We start from the raw sequence: 13049 nt of genomic DNA, 5'->3' as shown, positions 1-13049 counted from the left end.
TCAGGCCCGTGTCGTCCCCTCAGCCCGCCGGCTGCGGCGGCGGCGGGCGCCAGGGCAGAGCTGACAACCGGCTGGGTTCGCCGTCAGGTCCCGTGTCGTCCCCTCAGCCAGCCGGCGGCGGCGGCGGGCTCCAGGGCAGAGCTGACAACCGGCTGGGAAGGCCGTCAGGTCCCGTGTCGTCCCCTCACACGGCAGGATAATATTGAGAGAAGTTGGAGTGGGAGAGACGGCGAGACTGACCTCTTTCAGTGGTAAAATGTATATGATGAAGAAAATGGTATAGCGGATGTCGTGCCGTATCATGGATTACACTTATCTGAACTAGCAAGTCTATGCAACGCTTGTGTTCTTAAACCGCAAAATGTTGGCTGCTGAGTAAGCTAGCTCCATTTCGAGTCCGCCGTTTACCTTCGTCTGGACATTCTGACAACAGAGGGTTTCGTGTGCAATCTCTAAGCAAGAAGGTGACGGCATGAGCCCCTCGATTCGTATCTCTCGTGCGTGAGCCTGAGTCACGAATCCGAACGGCAGTGCTCTTCACCCCGGCGTCCCGTGCCCTCCGACCCTGGCCTGCGCGCGGCACGAGGTGCCGACCCTGACCTGCCGCACGGTGCGACGGAGCCAGCGCCGGCCCCCAGTGCGAAACGGTCACGGAGCTGGTAAGGGGTTACGTCAAATCAAACTCCGGCACAGCAGCAGTGGCTACGTCGCGACCCCCATCCCTCTTTGTGGAAAACTATGCCACACTAACAGTGCAGGTGTCGATGAAGATTATGACCACCGTTAAACCCTGAAGCACGACCAGTGGCAGTGCCGAATATCATGCTATCCCTTCGCACCGTTCCACACCACCATTGTCAGGCCGGGTGGGCTGCCCGCCCGGCCCGCACCCACGGCGCGTGGCAGCGTCGTGCCCAGCCGGCGGTCGCCGCCGGGCCGCCTCTGAGCTCCTTTCCGCGGCGCGCGGACGGGAAGAGGCGGGACGTCGCGGACGCGGCGGCCCGAAACGCCTGGGGCGCGCAATGGGCCGCGACCGGGGGGAGGCCGCGCTATGGGGCAGACGTGAAACGGCTCCGGCAGACTCAGCGGGTAAACGGCCCCGGCAGACCGGGCGGGTAAATGGCCCGCACGAACGGCGTGCGCGAAACAGAGCTGGAAGTTGCAGCACTCAGCAGGCGTGCTGGGGGGGGAGGGGGCAGCGCAAAACTCGCGGCAGGCGCGTGTGGGAAGTCGACGGGCGCAGCGGGTTGGGAGCGCCGTAGTTAAGCCAGGGGCACTGGAAGTGTGGGATAATAGCGGTGACTGGGAGGGAGAGGCTGCGGTGCCGATGCCCGAGTGATCGGCATGCGCTGAGGACGAGCTTGTGTCTTGTCTTGTCTTGACTAGCTGGTGTAGCTAGCCTTTGCCCGCCGCTAGCGACATGGCGCCGCTCCCCGTGCGTCCCGCGCGTCTCTGGGCACGCCGCCACCGGGCGGCGGGCGCACGCAAAAATACAAAAGTTACGGAGCTGTGAAGCGGCGGCCTAAGTGCCGGGCACTGGCTTACCCTGACCAGTGGACGACGAAGCCGCAGGGGATTACGCGGCTCCAGCGCGCAGTCCGATCAATACGGAAATGCCTTGGTAACGGGTTCCGAGTGGCCGTAAAAACGACCGCGGGGCAGCACGGCGCTGGACGAGTACTATGCGGAAGGAAAGGCATAACGCACGAGTAAGCCAACGAAGGGCTCTGATGCTCGGCTGCTGTGCTGCACGTTTAGCACACAATCGTGCGAACAGTCTTACATCTCCGTGCCTTGCGTTCCCAGCGATATCAACGTTAACGGCCGAACGACTTTTACGTTTCTGGGAACGGTAGTCAGCCCCCTGTCCGACATATGTGTAACGGAACACAAAAGCAGCTGGTGAAGCCTTTCCAGTCCCAGAGGCCGTGCAGGTCACGTGATCGATCGCGTCGCGTCGGCGGCGCGCAGCAAAAACAGCAACATAACCCAGATAGACGATGGCTCCCATGCGGCATAATAGTACTGACTAAAAACTGTATATTTGCATCATCAAGCAGACTGCATGCAAACACACCCGCAGGCATTAAGCTTCTCCTGGCTAGCAATGCGTGTCTCATGCTAACAGCGGCACTTGCATCCCACAACAGCGCCTGCCAAGGGACGTCCGTTCTGTACAGCCCTACACGATTGGGTACTCCGTCACGGCGCGGAATAGATCTAGTTTCTATTGCACTGGAATGTCGACAAAGCAAACAATTACAGCGTCACGGAGCTGGCTAACGCGCAATACTCGACGCGACTTTCACACATAACGTAATCGCGGATGCCGCCACAACCTTCGGTCATCATGTGGTGGACATCATCAAGAGCGAGGGCGCGCCCGGGGAGTTTAGGTTCAACCCATACGGAAAGTTTGTAGCTTCAGCGGCCCGGCTCGGCTCCGTCCGTTACCTTGCGGTTTGGCATATGTGTTTGCAGCCTCCGATCGTAACCAACATTTTTACCAAAAAGTGGCACAGAGAGGGGCAGTAAATAGCGTACAAATAACCGTCGTACTGTAACGTTTCAAAGCGTTTAAATGCGAGCTGTCTTATAACGTGCCAAAATTTTGCAACTCTGCATTGCGGCTTTCATTTCACCTCCGCACTCGAATGGCATGGGAAAAGTAAGTTTTAGAATCACGAAGGGCAGATTAAAACTATCATAAATAGACCCAGATCTCCGTGGTCAGAGGTAGCAGCCACACGAAAAGCAAGGTTGACGACGAGCACATTCAGCAATTGTTCCGGCAAACGTGTCAAAAAAATCATACGCTTTTGTACGCAAAACATGGATGCACCTACTCTGGGGCGTTTGAAGGGCTGGTGAAACATCGGCTGCTAGCTGGGAGTATAGACGTGACTCACGTCTATATGATATCTACTGATATGATATAAGTTGTACGGTGTACTTGAATGTACCATCCACAAAGGAGCATGTGATCTAAACACTGCCTGATCCACAGGCGCGCTAGCATTAGATTTCTTAAGGTCAATACCAATGCCGGAAAGCGCCCAATGCCACCTTCCCCGAAGCCTATCCTCATGTACAACATGCTGTAGCCAGTCGAGAATAAGTTGTTCGGGAAAACTGCACATGCGCACAGCCCGTTTTATTACGGCCAATATATCGCCGAAGTATAACTGGTTTACCCAAGTACCATCATCACAGCTGGAAAAGGCATATCATGTCAAATTCATTGATCTTCGACTTAAGTTGCCAGGACTCATACCAGGACCAAAGATATCAAAACTTTCAGCAAAAAAGTGATTGCAAGCGTTTGCATGCTTGCTTCGCTGCACTTTTTTGAAGGCGTTAACATTGATTTATCTATATTGTGCAGTTGGATTCACGCTTCTAGGTGCCCTCAGCGGATCAAAAATAGAAAAACACATTTTACCGGCCCGTGTGTGCATGTCACGTGTCATGTGTGTGACTGTAAACTAGGCACCATGTGATTGCCCATTCGATTCCCCATTGATGCGCGCTGCCCCCGAGTAGCTCCGTGTCCTGGGTGCGGAGATATGGCATAACATGTGCAAGCCCGTCGAAAATAACAAAATCCAGCATTCCAGATCGTGTCGGTGTGACACGTGGCCCGTGCGACCTTGCACATGACACCACGTGATTTACTGTTGGATGCCCTATCTAGACATAGCATTTTTGAATCACTCCGTGCCTTCGGTGCTGAGATATCACGCAAAACGGAAAAACACTGTCCAAAACGGCCAAAGCGATAATGTTAACTCGCGCCGGCGTGACGCGTGGCACGTGCATTTCAGCGCTTACACCACGGCATAGTCCGGTTGATTCTCTGTCGAATCGCGCCACTTTCGAGTCTCTCCGACTCGTCGTTGTCAAATTTAGTGTCAAATTTGGTGTCGATGTTGTCAAATTTAGTGTCGATGTTGGCGCGTCTTGCCGGCTGGCCGCCGATCGGTGACAACTTTTCTTCACCTGTGATGTCCGTAGCCGACGGCGCCTTCCGAAATGCCGACATTCTCTACTTTTCCTACGATCCATGGCGGAACCGCGCGGCGCACAACGTGGTGATATCGCTGAAATTGTAAACGGCGCATTGGTGGACGTTTTCGAATTGAATTTACACCTCTACCTGCACTAGATGCTCAGATATGGCACAACACGTGACAAAGGAAACAAACGCAACCAAATCGATCTTGCCAGCTTGTGGGCGCGTGACACATGACACCTTGGACCGGAAACTTGGCATCGGTGTCAAATCTACGCCGCTGATGCTAATCTATGGGGAATTTTCGATCACCACGCGCTCACTATACAAAATAGTCGACATGTGGCATTGCCAAGCGTCGCCGGTGGGCCCGGGTCGCGAGAAAATCCCCTTCAAAGCTCGCTGCTGTTTTGGACACACACACACACACACGCGCGCGCGCGCGCGCACGCACACACACACAAGCGCGCCCACGCACGCACGCACGCACGTAAGCATGTACACACGCACGCACGCACGCATGCACGAACACATACACACATACATGCATACACCTGTTCCACTGCCTGTGGTTTGTTTGTTTACAATAGATCCGAATGCAAAAAGGGGATTTGTTGGCTGACTCACTCCGGATATTTGTGGGCGTGGCACGCCGCGAACATGCCACACAGTCACCGTCATGGCGAGCGCAGCCTAATAATATTAAATGTCCCATGCCATTGTACATTGGTCATTGATTTCATTCACGTACATCGAACACCAGGTGTAGCGCGGGACGAGGGGGTCACAATAGATGTCACAGTTCTCCGCTGCTATACATTTAAATACCCTGCTATACACTCCGCTGCCATTTTTGTTGCTGAAAGAACCTGGAGATCCTTTCAGGGGTTGAAAAGTTTTAACTTTCTGGAAAACGTGCCGGCCGGGCTGGTCACTCAGGCTAGTTTTGCATTCTCCAAGCAATATTCTATTGGCATGCGGACTCGCTCATAATCATACCTCACAAAGGTCACCCTGACAATAAAAAGTTCGTAAAAAATCTTAAACGGCATCTTAACTATTCAGTTGCTATGGCTTGCGTCCGATGAATTTGTGCACTGAATTGCCATGAGTCCGGTTAAATGTTCCTAAGCATGTTACGGCTGATACGAACGAGTCTGTCGACCGCTCACCACATGCCGTCTTCAGAGCTAAATAGCTTGGGGCATTCTCCGGCTGAGATAGTCCAGTTGCCGAGAGCCGCGTGGGGATGGATCCAGATATCTGGTGATCCAGGACGATAGTTGGGAGGGTCGTATCATGTCACTTCATGGTAAACGCCGGCCCATATTGCACACTAAGTGAATGTTGTCTGCATTCCAGATGGATCGTGCATAACGATCCGCATGACATCTATAGTCCAAAGCGTACTTGTGCTCTGCTGTGACACCTGAGCTCTGTTGTAACACCCGCTCTCTGCTGTGACACCTGCGCTCTGCTGTGACACCTGAGCTATGATGTGACACCTGCTCTCTGCTGTGACACCTGCGCTCTGCTGTGACACCTGCGCTCAGCTGTGACACCTGAGCTCTGCTGTGACACCTGTGCTCTTCTGTGACGCCTGCGCTCTGCTGTGACACCTGCGCTCTTCTGTGATTTCTGCGCTCTGCTATGACACCTGCGCTCTTCTGTGGTTCCTGTGCTCTGCTGTGCCCCGCTCAGCGCGAAGCCGTCCGGCTCTGACGCCCGGCTCTGACGTCCGGCTCTGACGTTGCGTGGCACCGCCAGCGCCGCATGCCAACGAGTCTCCGCCGGTTCGACCTTGGCTGTGCGGGGGTGGCGGTTCGCCAGCCCACCCGTGTCCCGGACGTTGCAGTTCAGCCGCCCTAGTCACGTCCCGGATAGTGGCGAGCTCTGATCGCATAGCCTGCGACCCGACGATTGCTCGGCCGCAGTGCACGGGAGTAGGCTGCTCGATCATGATTGGCTCATCCCAGCTCACACCAAAAAACCGATTGCTGATGATTTTTCGAGCAGGCTGCGGAGAAGGCGGCAGTTGCAAACTAGAACTGATCTGGTTTGCCATCATGGATTGGCTTAACAACTCCAGCTTGCGCCTGGTCGATCCGTGATAATTGGTCAGCTCCAGCTTGCGGTTGCGTACTGCTCGACGATCATTGGTTGTATCCGACTTCAGGACGGCTCATAAGGGCGCTGACATGACAGTGCTTGCACGCACAACGTGTTCGTAAATTGTCGGATGGAGTAGAATGATCTCGATTATGATAGATGAGTACGTGCGCATCATGAACACCTGTTTAGCACAGGGTTTTTGAACACGGGAAGCAGACCAGAGTTTGAATCAATTTTTGTGTCGCCATTGAGCGCTTATGCCATCATACTCGCCTGCAATAGCCAATATGCAGTTTTTCATTGCCAAACATCACAGTGCCGGAAGATACAGCCACGCGCTGTGTAGAAGCTGCATTCCGGTGCAGAATACTGCATTGATGTGGGTACGACAAATATCATGCATCGATATCGCTGGTATCAAGATATACAAGAGTAGAAACTACCAGGAAAAGATGGTGTGGTAATGTCCCAGAACGGATGTCTTTCAATAGATGACTGACCGGGTCGCTGACACAATTTTCGTGTATAAAGATGGGAAGGTTGCTATAATGTACACAGCTTCGACTTTCTCGTTTTACCACATGAAGTAAAAAACAAACTTCGACGTGTTAGAAGATAACAGGCCAGTCACCTAGCCTCTTCTTTTAAAATGGCTGAAGCCTGCTAAAAGACTGACCGGACCAGCGGCTTCCACAGAGCTGCATTTATCCTTCCTTATCTATCTGGGTTTCAGTCAATGCTCTGTGTTGGCCTTTTGAGCCTTGCATGTCGCCCATCTGGGACCGTCCGGGGCCATCCGGGGCCATCCGGGGCCATCCGGGGCCATGTCCGACTGAGGTTCTAGCAGTTGGCTGCAGATAAAATTGACTGGATAACTGAGTGTTGGTTGCAAATCACAACGCAGAACAGAGGCAACACTATTTTTTATCAACTTCGCAATCACTGAAGCGATTATTCAGAGGAAGCGCTTAAATGTTTGGACCATTTCATGCAATGCTGGGCTAAACGATAATCATTCTTGGGATAGTCATCCTTTTCACTATGCGTTTGAATGAGGATGGAGCATTTCATTAAATTTCACAACCTGAAACGCCCCAAATATCATTCATAAATAGCCAAATGACTATGGTACCAATGGAAAACTACTTTATAACTAATGGGGCTCCATATGAAATGTCGTTCCTTTGGCTCTTATAGACCGGTTATTCCTGAGCCATGCCACAAATCTGTCTCTGTGGTTGGCTTATATCCACGCGCCCACACATGTTTGATGGTATCTGATTTAAACATCTAATCATTGTTTGATTATCATTACATATGCGTATATATGTATATGTGTATGCATATATAATTTATACATACATTGTTAGCATCATGATTGTCATTATAATATCCATATGCATGATCATATATTTCGTCGTTGCTATCATTATAGATATCATTCTATCATCATTTCATCACAACCAATAATTTGAATATCTTGGATTTCAGCCATTCTAAGGTTAAGCAAACTGTGCACAATCTGGCAAAACATTCCTATCATGACATTTGTCACCACTGAAAGAGGTTCCAAACTGCGTCTTAGGTATATCGTTGAAGCATACCAGCTATGATGTCATTGCAAAAAGCAGACAATGTCAGGTATGTTTACACCACCCATCTTTGCCGGTGTTGCAAATGCATGCCAGCGTTGCCAACAAGTGACTCTCAGTAAAAAGCTGCCCCAGCCATTCGAGCAAATCCCCGGGCATTCATCACAACACGGAACAACACACCGATCATCTTTGAGCCGAACAGCAAATCTGGAAATTTTGAGTAAGCACGTGCGTTTTTGCACGTCTGTTTGCCGGCGCGCCTTGACGCGGCAGCGCCGCGCGCCCTTCGGCCGCCACGCATCGGCACGCCGCAATGCCGCCAGTCTCGCGCCAAAAGCTGGCTCTCGGGCGCGCGGCGAATATGAAATGGCGCGGCGCGGCGAGAGCGCCGCGTTACCAGCGATCGGGCGGCCGGCGGCCGGGACCCGAATCAATACCGCGGCCGGCTGCGTGCCGCCTGAAGGGTCACGGCTCGACCGGCGCCCGGCAGGGCCCGCCGGCATCGACTGGGACCGGCACCCGCCGACAAAAACCGGCCCGGCTCGGCGCCCGCCGGCCCCGCCGGCGCGCCGCCAGCGGCCCGGGCCGGCGGGCCGCGCGCAGCTGCACTATTGGTCAGAGCTGTCGATGCCGTGGCGTCGCGCTGTCACCTTGTATTGCACTAGTGTAAGGTGAGCGGTCGTCAAGAACGCTTGAGCGGGCCCATTAGCTGACTTTGTGAGGGCGTTGAGGAACTGATGCTTGTGGTTCCACAAGGGTTGTATGCAGTGCGAGGTGTTTGAGGTTGAAAATAATCGAAAATACGTCTAAAAATTTCGTGGAGATGCTTGCATCAAAGGCGGTTTGTACCAGCCACGTTTTTCAAACGAATTCATTGATTTGTGGAAGCATTTCGTGTTGCAAGAGCACAGCCCTGGATGTTTAAACTCTGTTATCTTGTGGGAGCTGCCGGACTTTTATCTGGTACGTGTGTTCCCTCACTGTTGTTCTAAGTATATCTACGGCTTACGATATTCCAAACAGCAAGCAGCATTTGTGAAAATGCCCCATAGGAAGCCAACCATTGCTTGCTGTAAAGTGCGTTAGTTGCCTTTCAATCGGCTTTAGGGCAGCCAAAAACAACCATTTCCAGCGTGCCGGAAACAATGCCAGTTTATCCAAGGTTAAGTGCATGGCGGATGGCATACTCGAGGAAGGAGAAGCCCGGCTGTGGCTGTTGACAGGCGTCGGCGCCCCGCAGCTGCGCCCCATCCGGGACCAGCTCAGCCGCTCCAGCGCCTCACGCAGGCTCCGCCAGAGTGGAGCGGGCGTTTTATTGGCAATACCGCGGCAAACCGGCGCTGAACGGGCGTGCCGGACAGCGGCGAGGAGCAGTCTTCAGTCGGCGCCCGACGGCGCGGAAAATACACACCGAAACTCGAGCGGGGCCCGGCGAAAGCCCGTTTGGAGAATCGCTCTGTTTGTTTTGAAATGGCCAGAGTGGATGTTGATCCGAGTGCGAGGTCTCTCCGGTTCCCCGCACCCGCAGAACTGCGTAAGGCTCCATTACTTTGCGAGGGTCGTTTGTATTGACCGTTAGTTCCGTTACGCGAGAAGCCCTGCCGTCTTTTTAATGTCCTCTTATGATTTGAATTGCTCCCTGCTAAACTACATCTACGCCAGCAAAAGCCTGATGCGACTCGAGTGAATAGAAAACTGAACACAAGAAAACTGACTGGACCGTGGTGATATCAGATTATTTTAATTGCAGCCGCATTTGCTTGAATGCCGATCATTATTGGATTCAAGAGAAAGAACTGAACTTGATTTAGCAGGTACACAGTGTCGTCATCCTTTTTTTCGTTTCTCAAAATCTGCTGAGAATGCCACAACTTTACGAAAGAAGAGATCAGGCTCTCCCAGGTCGTACCGCGCGTGGTAGCACATCCAGCCAATCACCGACCAGCAGCGCCAGGTGGTGACCAGGCCGTTAGGCCGTCGGTGTCGTCATCTCTGATCACGCGACATTTCTTGTTTCTACGTAGTGTGGCGCCGAAAGTTTGATTCAGACCAAGAAAATGGAACGTTTTAGGCACTACTGAGGTAATGTTGTGTGCATATAGTTTCCCTCTTTACAAGACGACTATATCGGATCAAACCCCCACATATACACAAAACATGGCCTTGAGATACACAAGGGTGAATTTAGGTCAGTTAAACCATCGATGCTATCGGCGATCAAAACCGACAAGTTGTCCGGGGAAGATACCAAAAGTGAACTTGACTTTTAGCGCAAATGCAAAGTGCAACTGCCATAAGCCAACGCCTATGAGGCTCTGCAAATGTCTCCGTTCGGCACGGCACTCTGCAGAGGCCTCAGCGTCCAGCGCCGTCCGCCGACTCACCGGAGCGGCCGGCCTCTATAGCGGGGCGTCGACCGGGTGAAAGCGGGCGGTGCCGGCGGTGGCCGGCAGACGCACCGAGCGCTGATGCGCCGCACCGCCGCCACCGCCGCCGCCGAACGCGAAGTCCAGGCTGCCGTCCATGCTCAGCTCTTCCTTGATGATGTTGTCCACGTCGCAGACGAAACCGCCCTGGAAGCTGTCCAGCTCGAGGGCGCTGAGCGCCGGGTCCTGTTGCAGGGCGCCCATCAGGTTTGACATGAGCTGCGAGGGTGTCTGCTCCTGCGACGGACTGGGTGGCGGCCGCGTCTCGCCGGAGAAGGCCAGCGGTGCGGGCGCCGCGCCCGCGACGCCGAACGCCGCGAACGGCGCGGCCGAGGGCGGGCCACCGCCGGCCGGCGAGGGCGCGTACGGGGCACCGCTGGCCGGCGGACCCGGGTAGGCGCCCTCGGCGGCGGCGTACCGGCCGGGCGACATCGGGCACGAGCCGACCGCCGGCGACGCCACCTGGCGGCCCCAAACGCAGCCGGTCAAGGGGGCACTGCAGCTGGTATTGCAGGCTCTGCAGCTGCAGACGCCGAGGCACTGTAGCTGCATATGGTCAACAAATCAGGGTATTGTCACCACAGCCGGGCGATTTCGACATAGCTATGCTGTGAAGGGCTCAACAACAGCACTATAAGCTCAAACTCAAGCCCAAACTCTAAAAGGCAAGATTTGGATCGAAGCACACCGCCTATTTTCGCATCTTCCGAACAAAGTTCTGTGCGTTGGCTACGCACGGCCCCTCCTTTTTACTCCGGTCGTGACCGACTGTTACCTCACCTGCAGCCCGTTGTAGCCGTGGTGCTCCACCTCTTGGCCGGGGTGGCCGCTGGGGCCGGGCATTAGGGCGCCCGTCCTCCGGCCGTCGGCCGCGAACGGCCCGCCGCCGCCGCAGTACATGCCGTAGCCGTTGAGGCCATGATAGGGCGGCGGCGGCAGTCCCGGCTCGTACTTCATGCCGCCGGCAGTCGGTTCCGACGCCCGACCCTGCTCGTAAGCGTCCTGCCGCTCCTGTCCGTACTCGGTCTCCTGGTACGCGGTGCGGTCCGGCTGGTACCCGGCGCGTTCCGGCTGGTACCCGGAGCGTTCTGGCTGGTACCCGGCGCTCCCCGGCTGGTACACGGCCGTCCGGTCTGGCTGGTACGCCGGCCGACCTGGATACGGCCAGCCGAGGCCGGCTGCCAGCCGCTCGCAGCCGGGCGCCGCACCGTACGCCAGCGCCGGCGGCTCCAGGTAGCGGCCGTCCGGACCGGACGGCTCCGACGCGCCGTCCGGCCCGCCGGACGGCGCCTCCGGACGCTTTTTGGCGCGCCCGCGCTTGCGGCCGCTCTTGGAGGGCTCCAGCGCGGCGCGCCGGCGCGAGCACTTGCCCGTCTTGGCGTCCGGGTTGATGGTCCACCAGGAGGACTTCCCGGTGCCTTCATTCTGCACCTTGACAAAACGTGTGTGTAGCGACAGGTTATGTCGCACTGAGTTCTGCGGGGCAAGGACGACGGTGTCAGCACTGCCGGAAGACGATGGTGGATCGGTAGGCACATCCAGCAATGCCGTAATTGGTTTCATGTGATGGAATGACTCTTATCATCGTAAATCCAAATAAGGCTGACATACAGTTCGATGTTTAGCTTCCAGGTACATATTTTCCTTTTAATAGGACAATGCACACGTATCTCTGTAACGCGTAGCGCTGTATGCAGGATTTTCTGGGATGCTTTCTTGACTTTCTCTCGGAGAAAAGCTTTTCGAAAAGGAAGGGAGCCGAATTTGTCCGAGTTCAATTTACGATCTATCTTAAGCATACGACTCACGAGTTAGCGAGATTTTGACTGGAAGAGAGCTTTGGGATAGATAAAGAGCTGATTAAATCAAGTAAGAATTAACGCTCATTTCAACGTTCCAAAAGCAGGCAGATCTAAAGGAAAGTATATGCTTAACATCGATTTACCTTTCAGGGCATCACACTGCGCTGTGATTTGTGACTCGCAATACCGCATACTTGACGTGCGAAGCATTGCTGATATGTTTAGCTAGGTTCGGCTCGTTATGGTTGATCGCAGCCTTCTGGAACCATGCACTTGCACGCAAACATCTTTGCAGCTTACAGATTAGTTTAAAAGAATAATGCAGGATCTTTGTGCGCAAAAACAGCCGGCTGTCTTTGCGTCACCTTTGTAATTGAAAGTTTGTGTTACCCGCCCCAGGGGTTTCCTCGGCAGTAAAGAAATGCATGTTCGTTTCATAGCGCACATCCATTTCATAGAGCAAATAGAAGCGCATCACGTCACGGTTGCGCATCACGTCATAGAAGAGAGAGGGAGAGAGGGAGAGGGAGAAAGAGAGGGGAGAGAGCCAGAGCCGGAACGCGGCCAGAGTGTGCCGGTCGCCCCACACGCACCGCGGACCTCTTCTCTGGTGACGTCACGCGGCCTGACCCCGTTGTGCGTGAACGGCGCGGCCGCTGAAGGGCTGTGCGTAATGAGAACGCTGCGGTCGTCCACCCCGGATTCCCAAGCGCGGCTAGGCGGAGATCGGGGCCGGCAAGGGCCGGGCGCCCTCACCCGTCCGGCGACGCGCACCGGCGGCGGCGGTGCGTGGAGCCGCGCCCGCAACCTCACCGTGGCACTCGGCTGCTGGAAAAGAGCTACCCGGACCTGCGTGCCTGGCGCCGGCGACGGCAAATACAGGCGTCGAATCATATAGACGCTTTTGTCACATTCTTCATGAAATTTGAATGCCATTTTTCACATAGGCGTAGGAACGGGAAACGTTCCTTACAGGTCCAAATTTAGGCTCTGGCTTTGCATATTAAGCAATCGAATTCCAAGAGTGGTTCAGCCCTCACCCTTCTTGAGAAGTTTTTTTGCATCCCCGATAATTTGCATGTTCCTTGCCGTAGACCGTAGT

At 54.5% G+C, this 13049-nt stretch overlaps 1 protein-coding gene across 1 annotated transcript in view; it reads right to left on the bottom strand.

Annotated features, from left to right (window-relative positions):
- LOC119101800 (forkhead box protein O) overlaps window positions 1–13049 on the bottom strand; it is a 43938-nt gene that overhangs the window by 2008 nt on the left and 28881 nt on the right. The window contains exons 3-5 of the mRNA XM_037225224.1: window positions 11436–11621; window positions 10926–11357; window positions 10104–10331 (exon numbers count right to left, since the gene is read on the bottom strand). Coding sequence (XP_037081119.1) covers window positions 10119–10331; window positions 10926–11357; window positions 11436–11621 — 831 coding nt within the window. The 3' untranslated portion in view covers window positions 10104–10118. The remainder of the gene's footprint in view (window positions 1–10103; window positions 10332–10925; window positions 11358–11435; window positions 11622–13049) is intronic.

Source organism: Pollicipes pollicipes, unplaced genomic scaffold (assembly GCF_011947565.3).
Source record: "Pollicipes pollicipes isolate AB1234 unplaced genomic scaffold, Ppol_2.1 Scaffold_4881;HRSCAF=5763_pilon_pilon_pilon, whole genome shotgun sequence".
Taxonomy (NCBI): Eukaryota; Metazoa; Arthropoda; class Thecostraca; order Pollicipedomorpha; family Pollicipedidae; genus Pollicipes; species Pollicipes pollicipes.
This window is presented reverse-complemented; position numbering and strand designations above follow the sequence as displayed.